The sequence below is a fragment of the Alosa sapidissima genome, chromosome 4, assembly GCF_018492685.1.
Source record: "Alosa sapidissima isolate fAloSap1 chromosome 4, fAloSap1.pri, whole genome shotgun sequence".
NCBI lineage: Eukaryota > Metazoa > Chordata > Actinopteri > Clupeiformes > Clupeidae > Alosa > Alosa sapidissima.
In genome coordinates, this window is record NC_055960.1 from 7,755,001 (window position 1) to 7,771,003 (window position 16,003).

General features: G+C 43.6%; 2 protein-coding genes across 9 annotated transcripts in view; both read right to left on the reverse strand.

Moving 5' to 3' along the window:
- Nucleotides 1-9,549, reverse strand: part of LOC121707221 (alpha-2-macroglobulin-like protein 1) — a 39,733-nt gene extending 30,184 nt beyond the window's left edge. For 2 of the 8 annotated variants that reach the window (XM_042089602.1, XM_042089598.1), the window contains exon 1: nucleotides 9,400-9,549. The gene's annotated coding sequence lies outside the window, so the exon portion shown is untranslated. Of the gene's footprint in view, nucleotides 1-9,166 lie in introns of all 8 variants that reach the window. The other 6 variants (XM_042089597.1, XM_042089596.1, XM_042089601.1 and 3 more) reach the window with 3 other exon arrangements.
- Nucleotides 9,550-11,346: 1,797 nt separating this feature from the next.
- LOC121706931 (WD repeat-containing protein 53-like) lies at nucleotides 11,347-15,765 on the reverse strand. The gene is made up of 4 exons (XM_042089081.1): nucleotides 15,277-15,765; nucleotides 11,938-12,067; nucleotides 11,568-11,840; nucleotides 11,347-11,498 (listed from the first exon to the last, which is right to left on the reverse strand). Exons 1-4 carry the CDS (start codon nucleotides 15,763-15,765, stop codon nucleotides 11,347-11,349), a joined length of 1,044 nt encoding a protein of 347 aa, XP_041945015.1.
- Nucleotides 15,766-16,003: the final 238 nt, after the last annotated feature.

Sequence of the window (16,003 nt, forward strand, 5' to 3'; positions counted from 1 at the left end):
ACTAAACAAAGATTATGGAAATTAAACACCACTTATCCATCAAAAAGCTTGTTGTAAAAGGCATAACTTGTTAGATTTAAGAACTAGGTTCGCTAGCTCTGTGTGTTATGAGCAAAGAATCTTTGGTTACGAGTCCCATAGAACAACACTGCCATCTACTGGATTAGACAGTGTCAGCAGGCTACTTGTGGATCTGGGTGGCTTCTCTGCCGCAAAGTTTGTCTCAAAAATACGTGATCCACAAATGCTGATCCACAAATGCGAAAACGAAAACTGTGTGTGCTGGTGATCCACAAATGCAAAATTAGATTTCACAAAGGCAATTTTCAGTTTTACCAATGCCATTTCGTTTACAAATACACATCTACAATTGTGAAAACCAATTTACAAGTTATAAATGATTTTTTTTTTTTTTTTTTTTTTTATTTGTGGATGTCAAAACACAAATGCAAGTCAAGAAATATTTGTGGATGTCGCCATCTACTGGATTGCGATTTCTGTGTGCCGGTGAATTAAAGTAGGCCTATTTATGTGTGGATTTGTGTGACTTTCATGTGAAGAAAGTCTCAAAAACACGTAACTTTGGAAAGCGAAGAATGCGTGTGCTGGTGATCCACAAATGCAGAATCACATTTCACAAATGAAATTTTCGGTTTTATAAATGTGAATTTCTTGTATTTACAAATGCACATCTATATTTGTAAAAATCAATATACGAGTTACAAATATTATTTTTTTTATTTGTAGACATCAAAACACACATGCAAATCAAGAAATATTTGTGGATCCCCCTCTGCACATATACAAATATTATTGAGACCAGGGAAAGAATTTCACGGCGGCCACGACGGCCATGGCCGTCGTAGCCCCTTGCATTGGCCGTGAGGCCCCTTTGAAAATCAGAGGTTTACAGGCCACGGTGGCCTTGGTGCCCCCTTCTTTCAATATTCTGCTTTGCGTCCTACTAATAGCGATTTTTATTTAGCCTGTGGCCTGTCAAAATAATCTTGGCATTCACAGCGCAAATTAATTTAGTCTTTTACGCAGTGGAGAAAGTGACAGCGCAAGAAAGAAAGTGCGTCCAAATTCACCCTTTTTCAGTTGAACTACTCGCGACGTAGCCTATTCATCACACAGACATCACAAGTATCACATGAAAGAGCTTTTTCTCACCTTTTAAACAATGTTAGCCGATAATTGCTGTGTTGAACGGTTCGCGAGAAAAGTAAATAATATCATTCAATTTAATCATACATTCTACTGAAGGTTTTGCGTCCCATGATCTCCCTACCCATTCATCTCGGTGGAATACTTTACGAACCCTTCTTTTAACACATGACAAACCATATATCAGAATAAACAGGAGACCTTACCGAACACAAAGGTGTAAAGCAGTCCCCTGTACAGTTAGCCGTTCCAGAGTAATCCAGTTTTGAATTTGCAGTAAAGTTCGACATCCATGGATGTCTCCAAATTTTGGCTTTTGCACTGTTCCACATGATTTAATAACGGGCCAAATACAAAATAAATGTTACAAATATCGCCTAGATATTGGTAAATCAGAGGACAGCTGACTAAGAGTATGTGAAAGTAGCATTAATGATCACAAAATGCTAAGCATGCATCTAGGCTATTTGAGTTTCTTAAAGCTGAGCTGTGCTTAAATTGTTCAATACATGATTTCATAACAGGCCAAATATAAAATAAATGTTATATATAGCCTATATATCTGTAAATATTAGATGATCAGATGATTTACAGTTCTATGTAATATGTCATGTTTCATGTTTTTGTAATGTTTCATACAGTGATGCAGGTCTACTACAGTGAATAGGCTAAATACAACTTTGATCATTTTTATAGCCTACTACTGTATAGTTAACTTTGGCCTTGGGGCCCTGACATGGGGCCTTTGTGCCCCCCACCAAATATGCCCAACTGAAGGCCAAGTGGCCTTGCCCCCAGAATGGTGAAATTCCAAGCCTGATTGAGACAAATTTAGCTCCATACTTCTTTGGCCTTGATTGTCGCCGCCATATCATGATTATGTTCTGGAGCCAAATGCGTATCTACAGTGGGCATCGCTTTCAAATGACCACTTCATTCGCGCATTACGCGGCGTGAAGCTGCGTGAAGCTTTAGTACCACTTTCAGCCACTGTGCGTCGCTCTGCCTGCCGTCCCTTACATAATTGTTGCCGAGAGTAATCCCAGCCTACAATTCAATAACAAAATAAATCATGCATAATTAAACATTACCTCGATTTAGGCTACTTGGGTGCTTAAGGCTTGACTACACGAAAATCGAAATGTGCCGTCTACATTATTGTCAGTGTTGGGGTTAACGCAACTACGCAAATCAAAACAGTGGTGTGATAATTGAGCCAGTAGAGAAATAACTGTTCAGAATTAATCTGTAGCCTTGGGTAGGCTTCTGCAGAAAACAATGTTGTTGCCGATTTAATACTATCTGGCGACGTTTTTAACAGGCTACGCAATAGAGGCTTAGACAACTATGACCCACGTTTTGGTTTCGTAAATTAATTTGCCCTACTTCTTGACTGCAATGTAGTCAATTGACTGCTTGACATGTCATTTTTATTTTTCTGTACAATAAACAATTACATCTGCTTTATGCCACAGAATTACATTCATATTTGGCTGACTGCAGACGCGCCACTTCCCTCCCCATATTCCAAGATTAAGATAGTATGAAGTGCTTTTTGTATAGGCTACCATCATAAAAAAATAGTTAAAACGAATAGCTATTTGCAATTTGACAAAACACTGGTCCTCTTTTTGCGAATGCGAGGACGATATGAGCCTGTTGCATTTAGTTAGATGTCCGAGTCACGCATAATGTTTGAAAACCACTGGCTCGTAATCACAATAATTTAACACACGACAGTTGGATAACCTACTTCATCATGTCCCCATGCCTACATTTTTGTGAGTAGCATAGAGATCGTTAAAAACAATAAAGTATGGCTCTCCGTTTAGGACATTGAAAACTTATATTTTTAATAGACTACCGTCGAAGATGCTGACTTGCAAAAGCCTCGGGATAACACGTTATCTCCACTATCATCAGTCATGCCCCTTGATCAAAGTGGGGAATGAAATAAAAGTTTGAGAACCACTGGCTTAACAAGTTACCTACAGTCCAGAACACAGAATCTGTTGCAATATTCTGATGATCGGCGATGATATCGGCAAATGTTTGTTTTCCAAAGTAAGAATTTCACTTCACCATGCACCTTCGACAATACCTGGCATCATTACAAACATTATTCTGTGTCCTAAAACTGGCATATTTTATGACATTGTGTCATGTAAGTTCTTTGCAAAATCTAGAGAAATGTGTGAGGTGGTCAGCGGGGGACAATTGAGACACACATTGGATTGTGTTATTACTTGAACATTCCACACTATCCACAGCTGTGGTAGGCCTATCAGGGGCTGGAGGATTACTGTCAGCGCAGGCTTTATATAAAATTCTTCAACAGAAGGCCTCGAATGTTGTCTTGTTTGTGGGGCGCTTTGCTTCGCTTCTGTAATTTCGGCTTCATTGAAAATGAGGGCTTCCCTCAATGACCCTCCGAGAATAAATAAAGGTTGAATGAATGCAGGCTTGCCCAAAATAAAGGCATGTGGTTTGCGCAGCCTACAGTAAATAACAGACCCGCCAGAATGTGCGTTATGATGCTTTTTTACGAGCAAGATGTTTTTGGTACCCTACGCACACTGCATGTTCTTAAATAACAATGATCATCAGTAATATTCGAACATTAATTTGGGTAAATGGGCAAGCGTGACCACCTTGATTGGCTGATTGGCTGATGATTGTAACGCGGGCTGGCGGGCATGATTCCAAACACCTCCCTTACGATGATGAGTGACAGGTCTCAGAATGCTTGCGCTACACAAGGACGGAAGATGATGAATAACTGGGGCCGTAGGCTATTCACAAAGGCTTTTATCTTACTACTAGGAGTAGGCTACTCCTAAATCGCACTTACAGATTTTAGATTGGAGTTTTCTCTTAAAAGTTATTCACAAAGCCTTTCAGACAACTCCTAAACTAGGAGTGAGTCTTCGTGGCTATGGATGACGTCATTACTCATGCACGAGCTTGACTGAAGTGACCACCTTGATTGGCTGACGATTGTAACGCGGGAATTCCCAACACCTCTCTTCCGATGATGACTGACAGGTGACAGGTCGGAGAATGCGTGCGCTACACAAGTAGTGCGAAGGACGGAAGATGATTAATAACTGAATAAAAAGGCCTAGCCTAAATGAATAAAGAGTAAGGCAAAACAGATAGCTTAGTAGCCTAATGAAACATAGGCCTATGGATTGATGCAGTAGCCTACCTTTGCAACATTATTAAATTAATCTGTCACCATATGCCTAGGCTACAGTTTGCAAAGAGGAGAACATTTTAATTTGATTCACAATGAAACGTTACATTTCATTTACATGTTAACAATGAGTAGTTTTGGTTGTTGTTGGTGGCGTTATTGCATCCCTTTTATGAATGCAAAATTGTTCCCTCGCGATTGGAAGCTCCTGTTGTGCATAGGCTATTTCAAAACATCGCAACGTAAAATGCCACAAAAAAGCTGTTTATGAATAGGTCTTAGTGAGTTAGGAGTCCTCTCGACTTAAGCTGTCCCAGACTTAGGTGCTACTTTTAGGTCTAAAATGCTTCGTGAATTACTTTTTGTGAAAAAATTAGGAGTCCTGAAGTTAGGAGTGCCACGCCCATTATTTTTAGGAGTTGCTCCTAAATTCGCCAGTTAGGAGCTACTTTTAGCCTTAAAATTCTTTGTGAATACGGCCCCTGAATAAAAAGCCCTAGCCTAAATGAATCAAGGCAAAACAAATAGCCTAGTGGCCCAATGAAACATACGGATTGATGTAGTATCTTTGTAACATTATTAAATTATTCTGTTACTATGCCTACGTTTGCAAAAGAGAACATTTTAATTTGATTCACAATAATGTTACATTTAATGTACATGTTGACAATGATTAGCCTAGTTTTGGTTGTTGTTGGCGGCGTTATTGCATGTTAGTTATGCCTACAATGCAAAATTGCTTCCTCGCGATTGGAAGCTCCTGTAGCTGCATAGGATTTCAAAACAGCAGGTTTGTGAATAGGTCTGTGAGTAAGGAGTCCTCTTGACTTCTTTTAAGCTGTCAGAGGTGGGAAGGTGTGATTTTTTGGGGGATGGGCCGGATTAACTGGGCACAATTGTCTGATGGCCCCCCTTCCCCCCAGCCAACGTGAATCGGGTGGTTATTTAATAGGCCTATCGTGAAGATTTTTCCTGCCATCTAAGGCACGAGCGCATCTGTGAGGCCAAGCCTCACCAAGTAGCTCGTTTGTTTACAACTAACATTCCATTTAATTAAACTGCTTTATAGGCTATGCCGAAATAGTTTTCAACATTTTGAATATTAGTGTCGGGTGAATTGAAATGTTCTCAAAGTAGCCTTATGGCTGAAAGCTGCTTGGGACACCACCCCCCCCCCCCTCCGTCAAGCAATATAACCATACAAACGCGCTTCCTGCACTCATTGTTTCAAAAGGAGTAATTTTGGCTTTGTCAGAACTGAAGAGCTGTGGACGGCACGGCACGGTATGCCCAATGAAAATAAATTAACGCAACGCAACGCAACACAACACAGACCCCGCTTCTCTCGCGTCAGTCACTGACATGAACGAAACACAGAACCCGCTTCTCTCACGGCAGTCACTGACAGTAACCTAGAATAAATGCATGGGGAAAAACACTTCCCCATGACAAAGACATCGTAAAACACTGAAAGTTAATATTTTGTCACTAGCAACATTCATCTTTCCTTTGTCAAATGTATTATGTTCCAAGTACCCTATGCGTAATTCTGCTTCATAAAGTTGAACAAATACATTTGCTTATTTCACAGAAAAATATAAATAGCCAGTCTACAGTGCAGAGTTGGTAAGTTATGGTAGGCCAACTTGCAGTGAACATACAAACAGGGGAAATTATTTCTCTTGCAGCCGAGTAGCCTCAGGTGCGCACGTAGACATAAGGCCGAACATGCAAGCGCCAATGAATCGTGCTTTCGCGACAATCGCGCCGTTAAACTTAAATAGGTTAACATCACTCTAAGTTCGCCTTCAAGCAAAGAAAACGATTATTTGAAGACATCTGTTTCGTTGGAAGGGCAAGGGGTAGCAACAGAGCAACACAGAGACAGGCCCGATGGCAGGGCTGTTATGAGAGTATTAAAATATGGGATATTCTACGGGAAAACATTAAAACGGCAAGACAGCGGGGAAAGTTAAAATACCTGATAAACACGGAAAAAGTTGGCATGCATTGTTTCGGTCCCCGTGCACAGGGATTATTTGTCATACTATTAATCACATATGATTATTTGTGAAATTGTGCAAACAGGCGCAACACATTTGAAAAGGAAGGACTGGTATGCAAGCTCACGGGAAAGATTGATTTAAGAACGTTATCACAAAGTGTGTGGCTGTGGCGCGGGCGGAAGACAATTGGCAGGGGAGGGTCATGTCTTTTTTAACAATTCTGTCGGAGGGTCATTGAACAATTTCTAGCAGGCAAGAGAGGGTCATGCAACTTCCAACTGAAGCACTCAAAATTCCTCCGGTGGCCCCTTCAATAAATAACGATCAGTCACTAGATTGCTGCTGGGCTATAGGTCTTGGTTCTGTTAACAACTCATTGTCAAATGCATAGCCTATCTCGCGGTTGCATCCATTACAAACAAACATGCAATGTGAACGTCTGGGATTGGGGAGAGCACTACATGCTCTACTGAATAAGCACGAAGTCAACCCTTTAAATGAAAAACACTCTTTAATAATCCAAAAAAATAAACCACTAATGAAGTAAACTTGTGACCATCAAAAATCGTTTATCGCTTGTAACTCCGTGATACCAGGACGTAACAGGAAGGCATTTGGCTGAGCAACGGAGGTTAATATGCTCCATGTTTTGTCCAAATGATGACTGTCGTTGCACTCGGAGAAAACCGGAATGTTTCATTCGTCCCCGTTTCAATCATCCCGATTCTACCTACTCAAAACGCAGATAGAACCTTATTATTCTAAGGTAGCGAAATAGCGTTCAGCATGATTCATGCCCAATTAATTCCCCCTGTTAAAGTGTTCGCCTTTGTAGTTTGGTTTCGTGATAGCCTATGATAAACGGCTTATGGCCAAATATGTGAAAACGTTAAAATACAGTAGGCGATAAATCCGGAAAAAGTTCACAGTGATTCTTTCATAATCACTTTGGAGGGTCATAGAAAAATGTATTGCTGGCGAGGGAGGGTCACGTCTTTTTGGACTAATGCTCCCAAAACTCCTCCGGTAGCCCCTTAAATAAATAACGAACAGTCCCTAATGAAGTAAACTTGTGACCATCAAAAATCGTTTATCGCCTGTAACTCCGTGATAACAGGACGTAACAGGAAGGCATTTGGCTGAGCAACGGAGGTTAATACTCCAAATGATGTCTGTCTATCATCGTTGCACTCGGAGAAGACCAGAATGTTTCATTTGTCCTGCGTCTACGGCTGCAAACGGGATTCACTCGCAGTTAACCAAATATTTCTTTATTAGGGCAGGGCAGGCATATTTCTGGCTATTACATTATTTCTAAACCAGTCTGCTAAAGTCTGTAGTGAAGTCTGTGTAGGGTTTTCCAGGCTCCATTTCTTTTTACGAGACACCCTGCTCACTTGAGCCATCTACCGGTTGTTTGGGTTGTTGCAGCGTCTCACTGGAAAAAATACAAATTAAAGTCGCGTGATACCGCATGGACCGCGAGTGAGTCGAAGCACTGCCCACTGTAGCTTTCTAATATCCATTTTCGCCGCCAGTTCTCAAGGCTACATTGCAGGCACAGATAGCCTACTCAACAATATCCTAGCCTACTTTGCAATAACTAAATAGTTAATGTTTAGGACCAATTAAGTGAAATTGGACAATTTCCCGCGGTACACCTGATCTCTCACGGCACACTGGTTGAAAATCACTGAGTTAGGGGGATCATGTAGCCTAGAAATCTAGACGCTCCCCAGCAGGGCTACAATTACATTTGCTGCCAGGGCTAGTCTAGCAACTCTCCGTTGGCTTGTGAGCTCCAGAAATCGAAACTTAATCAGGGCATTGAAATTGTGTATAGAGTCGTTTGGTGGGCTTAACATAATGATTGATGGCAGAGCTTCAACGGTTTGGCTTGAATTCCCTGCTACTTGAAAACAAATATCCTATTGCGTCCTATTGCTTGCAGAGGGAATTTGAAAGACAACTGATTATTCCGCCCCTCGGACTGAGCACTGCGAACGGTGAGTGCCCAGACCCTACATTTTAATGTGGGTCTGGCTCGCCAGGCTAGGGATCATGGTAAATAAAAGTTGAATTTTCCCTTGGGGATCAATAAAGTATCTATCTATCTGTCTATCTATCTAAGTGGAGCCTCCAATGTGCTTAATGTAATAAACGTGTGTGTGCTGGTAGTGTAATGTTTGTTCACATTTAAGGAATGAATGCAATCGTGCCAATCGGATCCCTGTCAGCGTGTCGTCAGATATCAATAGCTGCGTGGGATGACTTGGCCTATGATCAATACTTTTGTCCCAAAAAGGACCAGGACTGTAACATAAAGACACACAAAGGACTTGAATGGCTGACTGGTAGTAGCTTACTTTTTAAAGAGTCTGCAGAGATGAAAGTAGCCACAATGGATAAACCGTTGGGTTTTAAATTGTTAAAGCTCGCAAACATAAACTTCTCCATTTGAATCTCCTGGCCCCCACCCCATCTCAACATGTCCGCGAGGTTTTCGGAGGCCTACGAAGGGCAAACTTTACTGCGCAGTCTGAGGACACCGAGTTAACCAGCATGCAGGTAAACGCCTCCACATCGCCCCTCTTGCGCGGCTGAACACAACGCAACAACTTTCCCAAACATTTGGACGGATTTAATGTAAATTATAAAGGAAAGCGCTCGTTTGTGGTCCAGATAAATGAATGTTAATGCGTCTATTCCATCTACATATCACAATTATGAAATCCACAATGTGAATTGTTTTATCAAACTTTTTCCCGAGTGAGTCTGAAGTAGAGGCTTGCTTTACCTGATAGGCTCCAATATCTATGAGGCTGGCGTCGCACCGCGGTAGAGCCTGAAGTTAAACGTGTAGCGTGTCTCACCTGTAGAGAGTGCGGCGTTGGGGAACGGGACCGCGTCTACCACGTGTTCGTCAGTGAGTCTGAAGTAGAGGCTTGCTTTACCTGATAGGCTCCAATATCTATGAGGCTGGCGTCGCACCGCGGTAGAGCCTGAAGTTAAACGTGTAGAGTGTCTCACCTGTAGAGAGTGCGGCGTTGGGGAACGGGACCGCGTCTACCAAGTGTTCGGTGCTGTGTTGCGCCTGCGCCACATTAGATAAACGGTATGTGGGCGTGCTCAGCAACGTCCTTCGCTGCGAGCCTTACTGGCAGTCTGATGTGCAAGAAATGTAGGCCTATTCCCTTCACTTGAGAGTGGACGACTTAATGTAAAATGACATGTGCAGCCATGGGCATTTAATTCAGCGTGTTTGTGTTCTGTGTGTGTGAATGACGAAGAGAAGTCCATGGTGCAGTGCGAAAGTTAGAATAGGCCTATTAGGCCAGTCAATCTAGCCCAAAAAGAAAATTGCAACAGAAATGCCTTATCGTTTTTATTGGTCCTAATACCCTCCTGAATCATATACTAAAAGTCTTCCGCCGAGGATGGAGTGGAACATATTTTTTTTTTATTATTTTTTTAGATTAAAGGCCAAAGTTGTGCTCAACACTCTAATAGGGGGGGGAATAATTTATATCACTATGAAACTTCTCCAGTTGATTAATGACATCATACCAAAGACAAAATGTATTACAAGTTTTTGAGATTTTATGTTTATATATGCAAATTAACAGCAGCACCTGTACCGTGGTGGAACACAGCAGCTGTTCCGGAGCATAGGGTAGCGTAGGGGGAGTGAATCCAGTAAATGGTGGCAAAGATCTGTTTGACCAACCTTCTACTTGAGTACGTTTTCAACTCACTCCTACAGTGTGTTAGTTAGAACATATTCTCGTCATGGAATGGATACACAGTAAACATACACTCTAACACTACACCTGTTTTGTAATCATTTATCAGTGACACACAACTACACCTGTTTATAATCATTTATCAGTGATACTACACCTGTTTATAATCATTTATCAGTGAGATACTACACCTGTTCAAAATTAGCATCACTGGAACAAAGAACCTACTGAAATACACAAGACACATAAAAACTACACACACACGGCTATCATAAAAAATATAACACACACAAACACAAGGCTTTCCTAAAAATATAACACACACACACACACAAGGCTTTCCTAAAAATATAACACACACACACACACACAAGGCTTTCTTAAAAATATAACACACACACACACACACACAAGACTTTCCTAAAGTATATAACAAACACACACACAAGTCTTTCATAAAGAATATAACACACACAAGGCTTTCTGCCAGAGGCACAGTTTTTGTTTTTATTCAAAGCCAGTGATGTCAGATAAGATTGAACGGGTTGATATGTTGCCCCAAACTAAGATCCCAGCCAATCAGGGCTCACTGATCTAAGATCCCAGCCAATCAGGATTCACTGACCAGGAGCCAGTAGTTCTGCTGCAGGTGAGTCTCGTGCTGCAGGTGAGTCTCGTGCTGCACACACTTCAGGTGCAGTGAGCTCCATCAGGGGCACACATCATCATCATCATCATCATCATCATCATCACACACACACACACACATCAGGACATCACCACCATCATCACCGCCGCCGCCATCACACACACACACACACACACACACGTCAGGTCATCACCACCATCATCATCACCATCACACACACACACACATATCAGGTCATCACCATCATCATCATCATCACCATCACACACACACATACATACAAACACACACACACACAGACAAACACACACACACACAGACTCATCACCTCTCTTTCTGTTAGAAATACTTTGTGAATGTTGCAGCCCACAGTTTATTACCTTTCACTAATAAACACACACTCTAGAGCGCGGTCAGGGGGTACACGTATAAATCAGCGCTCTGATCGGCCAGTAGGGGGCAGCACTAGAGGGTCAGGGGGTACACGTATAGATCGGCCCTCTGGTCGGCCAGTAGGGGGCAGCACTAGAGGGTCAGGGGGTACACGTATAGATCGGCGCTCTGGTCGGCCAGTAGGGGGCAGCACTAGAGGGTCAGGGGGTACACGTATAGATCGGCGCTCTGGTCGGCCACCACCACGCTGGGTGTGCCCTGGAGCAGGGCGGGGCAGACCCAGTTCACTTTGTCCGTGTGTGTGAAGCTGAGAGCGGGTCCGGTACTCTCCTGTGTCCCTGGGCCTGCCCCACACACACCCGCCTCGGCCCCCTCACACACACCCTCCCCCGCGGCTGCACTCTCTGGGCCACCTGCATGCTCCTCCCCCAGGGGCGTGGCTGTGGCTGGTGGGTGTCGGCCCTTCGGCCTGATTCTGGCTTTCCTGCGGCTGGCTGGCGGTCGGCTGCTGTTGCTGGCCTTGGCCTCCGGGGGGCGCGCGTGAGCGCTGACGTCCCACAGGGCCACCAGGCCGTCGTTGCCGGCGGAGAGCAGCCAGTAGGGGTGCGGCAGGAAGTGGACGAAGTGGGCCTGCGAGGCGCCCTGGCTGTGGCCCTGTAGCGCCCCCTGGTGGTCCAGATGAGACCCTGTGCCCACGCGCAGCAGGTGCAGACGGCCATCCTCGGCAGCGCAGGCCAGCAGATCCCCACAGGAGGAGGCGGATGGGCCTGCGGGGGGTTGAACTGGATGGGCAGTGGGCCAGCGGGGGGTTGAACAGCTGACCGGGACGACCCGCCTGTTCCGCCTGCTCATGGGAGTCCTGCAGGTCCACTGCCCACAGCGGCCGAGTCTTCTGCAGGTTCCACAGCAGCACCTGCAACACACACGTTTAGTTGCCATAAAATGGTCACGACGCTGTAGGAATGGCAGCATAGCTACGCCGTGGAGTTGACGTAGAAGCATGTTGAGCCCTTAAAGTTTAACACCATGACCTGCACGAGGGGTAAAGGAGTATCTAATAGCAGTAAAGTTTAACACCATGACGTGCACATTAGGAGTATCTAATAGCAGTAAAGTTTAACACCATGACGTGCACATTAGGAGTATCTAATAGCAGTAAAGTTTAACACCATGACGTGCACATTAGGAGTATCTAATAGCAGTAAAGTTTAACACCATGACGTGCACATTAGGAGTATCTAATAGCAGTGAAGTTTAACACCATGACGTGCACATTAGGAGTATCTAATAGCAGTAAAGTTTAACACCATGACGTGCACATTAGGGGCAAAGGTAACACCTGCGCTTACAGATGAAGAGGCTACCAATCATAGCTGACCCTCTCCCAGAGCATCTGTTTACTGTGTGTGCTATTGAGCATGTTTACTGTGTGTGCTATTGAGCACGTTTACTGTGTGTGCTATTGAGCATCTGTTTACTGTGTGTGCTATTGAGCATGTTTACTGTGTGTGCTATTGAGCATGTTTACTGTGTGTGCTATTGAGCATGTTTACTGTGTGTGCTATTGAGCACGTTTACTGTGTGTGCTATTGAGCATGTTTACTGTGTGTGCTATTGAGCATCTGTTTACTGTGTGTGCTATTGAGCATGTTTACTGTGTGCTATTGAGCATCTGTTTACTGTGTGCTATTGAGCATGTTTACTGTATGTGCTACTGAGCATCTGTTTACGGTGTGTGCTATTGAGCATCTGTTTACTGTGTGTGCTATTGACCGATCCCAAGCCCCTCCTCCCATTGTCAGTCCCATAGTTACTGTTGCTAAGTCGGACAAGTTTGCAGGAAAGTGTGCGAGAACGCGTGTTCAACATGGGGACGCAGCACTCCCATTTAGCCGAGTGCAACAGTGTATGCTGGATTTCTGGGGGTCAAGTAATCTTGACATATTCAAAAAACAGAGGCCAGAAAGGCCTTCAGTATGCAGATGTACACATTCACAATGTCTGCTGTTATCAACGAGGTGGAACACCACAAATTGAGGACAAACAAATCCGGTGTCGTGGATCTTAATGGGATGCATGTTAACTGGGGATAAACAATTAGCACGTTATCACGAGCAGGTAGTTTACCTTATTTGCTGCAGATGTGACTGATTCAATAAACAGGTCTGTGCAAAAATATGGTGTTGACGTGTCCATAACAAAATCTAACCATATTTCGAGGATTAATAGAAGACGGGACCAAGTGCTGCAGATCCAAGTTCCCACGCAACTTGGGAGAGTGACTAGCCAAGCAGCTCATGTTGGGGAGGTGGAGAGATAGCTTCTCTTCGGTAGGCCGATAGCCTACTTATTATTTTGAATGGCTGCTTTAGAAGGAAGAGTTCAAATAAACATGATACAAGTGTATTGAAAAAAAAAACCACTCCGAGTTCAAACCCATGCCTATCACGTTTGACATATCTGCAGTTTGCAGACGTGATTTGTCTTGCACTAGACTTGCCCGCTTATGCTATAATTAATTTAAACGTGGGCAATGTAGTAGCCTTTGTCTAATATGGGCGATTTCGAGACTGCATAGTTTTGAATCTGCACATGATTCGATCTTTAGAAGACATTGGCTATCTCTCGTTCAGCCATCAATAATGCATCGCAGTATAGGCTATTATTGCGTTTGTTGAAAAAATGATCATTAGCTTATTTCTGTGAACAGTCTTCTATCCCAAGTTAAACATGGCAAGGTAGCAAAGCTGAAAGTATTCTTGTTGTGTGTAAGGCGATACGTGATTGAAGGTGTATTCTTTTGCGCGTCTTCCAATCGTATGAATATGCGAGTTCAGTTCCTGCAAGGTAGGTATAATTTTTTGCGTAGGCTTATGTTGTCGTTTCATCAGTGGAAACCATATTTAGTTATGTTTTTGTGTGTAGCCTAGTTATGAACACAAATAAAGGGAACATTTTCGTACACACTCAGATTTCTTTACTGAAAAGTAGCAGCCTATCCAAAGTTATGCAAAGGTTGTTATGCAAAGTTAGGCCTATGTGTGTTAACGTTTCACACGGTCAGGATATCGGATGTCACTTCTACAAGTATCCCAGGCTTATCTTTGAACCTTTTTGAGCTCTTTAGTTATTTAGTTACTTAAGCTACTCGCAAAAGAAGCATTATAGCATTCGCATAACTGGCGTATTGTCATACCGAATGGCCACTAGAAATTTCAAAATTGACCGAGGTTGACCGAGGTCCTCCGAAGTCCTCATTGTGACATAGCAAAAGGGGGCGGGGCTTGGGATCGGTCAATTGAGCATGTTTACTGTGTGCTATTGAGCATCTGTTTACTGTGTGCTATTGAGCATGTTTACTGTGTGTGCTACTGAGCATCTGTTTACTGTGTGTGCTATTGAGCATCTGTTTACTGTGTGTGCTATTGAGCATCTGTGTACTGTGTGTGCTATTGAGCATCTGTGTACTGTGTGTGCTATTGAGCATGTTTACTGTGTGTGCTATTGAGCATCTGTGTACTGTGTGTGCTATTGAGCATGTTTACTGTGTGTGCTATTGAGCATCTGTTTATACTGTGTGCTATTGAGCATCTGTTTATACTGTGTGTGCTATTGAGCATCTGTGTACTGTGTGTGCTATTGAGCATGTTTACTGTGTGTGCTATTGAGCATCTGTGCTGGCGGGTAACGGATGAGAACCAAAACGGTTTTGATATTAACACGGGTGACGGGTCGGATCTGGTGCTGAACTTGGCAGGTGTGGGCATGGACCTGTGCAGGACTCTGGAGCAGAGTGACCCGTGCTCTGATCTGCGCAGGCCAATTCTTCTGACCAGTGCTAATCATTCGTGTTTGGAGTCGAGTTGAATACAGTTCCTCTGGAGTTGTGGGCATTGAGATGTATTTGTCTGCTGATGTGATGGTTGTATGATGTGATGGTTGTAAGCAAGTAAGTAAGTGTAAGTAAGTCTTTGGGCAACCAGAGAGCATCGGTGACACATACATAAAAAAGATGTCATACAAGCTACAACAATTATAGACCATTTTACATAGACTCACTATACATCGTACATAGTACATGGAACACAGGCATTACCCAAGCACACACACACACACCCTTACCTGCATGTCGAGTCCAGCAGACACCAGGCTTTGCGGTCTTTGCGGTCGGAAGGCGACAGATGAGCAGATGTTTGTGTGTCTGCGCAGCGTGCGGACAACTTTCCCGTTCTGCACCTCCACGATCCTCACGGCGCCCGAGTCGTCACCCGCAGCCAGCATGGTGCCCGTATCGTTGAACGACAGCCCGTTTATCTCATCTTCACCGATTCCGCTCAGATGCTCTACGGGCTCTTTCAGGTTCCTGGGGTCCAACACACTCACCGCCTCCCCGTGCGGTACGTACAGGAGGCCGGGCGCCGCTGGGGAGAGGATCAGCACTGCGTCCATGATGCGCATGATCAGGTGAGGCGGCTTCCCCAGCTTCCGCACTGTGGCGATGTCCGCCGGCTTTATAGTCTGGACACAGGACGACAAAACAACGAAATCAGACCAGCGATCTACAATGGGATGGTGCACACTGACATAGCACGCAATATAACCACTGACCATTTGGTCAATTATTTTGGTCAGTTATTATTTTTTACATGTGTATGCACATATAAAATTCGATATAATGTTTACAAAAAAGATTATACAACAATTGGGTTCTATGGAACTATTTATTTGTTTCTGATTGGCCGAGAGACTTTCCATGAGTTGGAATATCCCTGGACATTTCAACTTAGACTTTGCACAGCTAATAATAAATCACTCCGCGATACAATGCGAAGATTTGACACAATTTGAC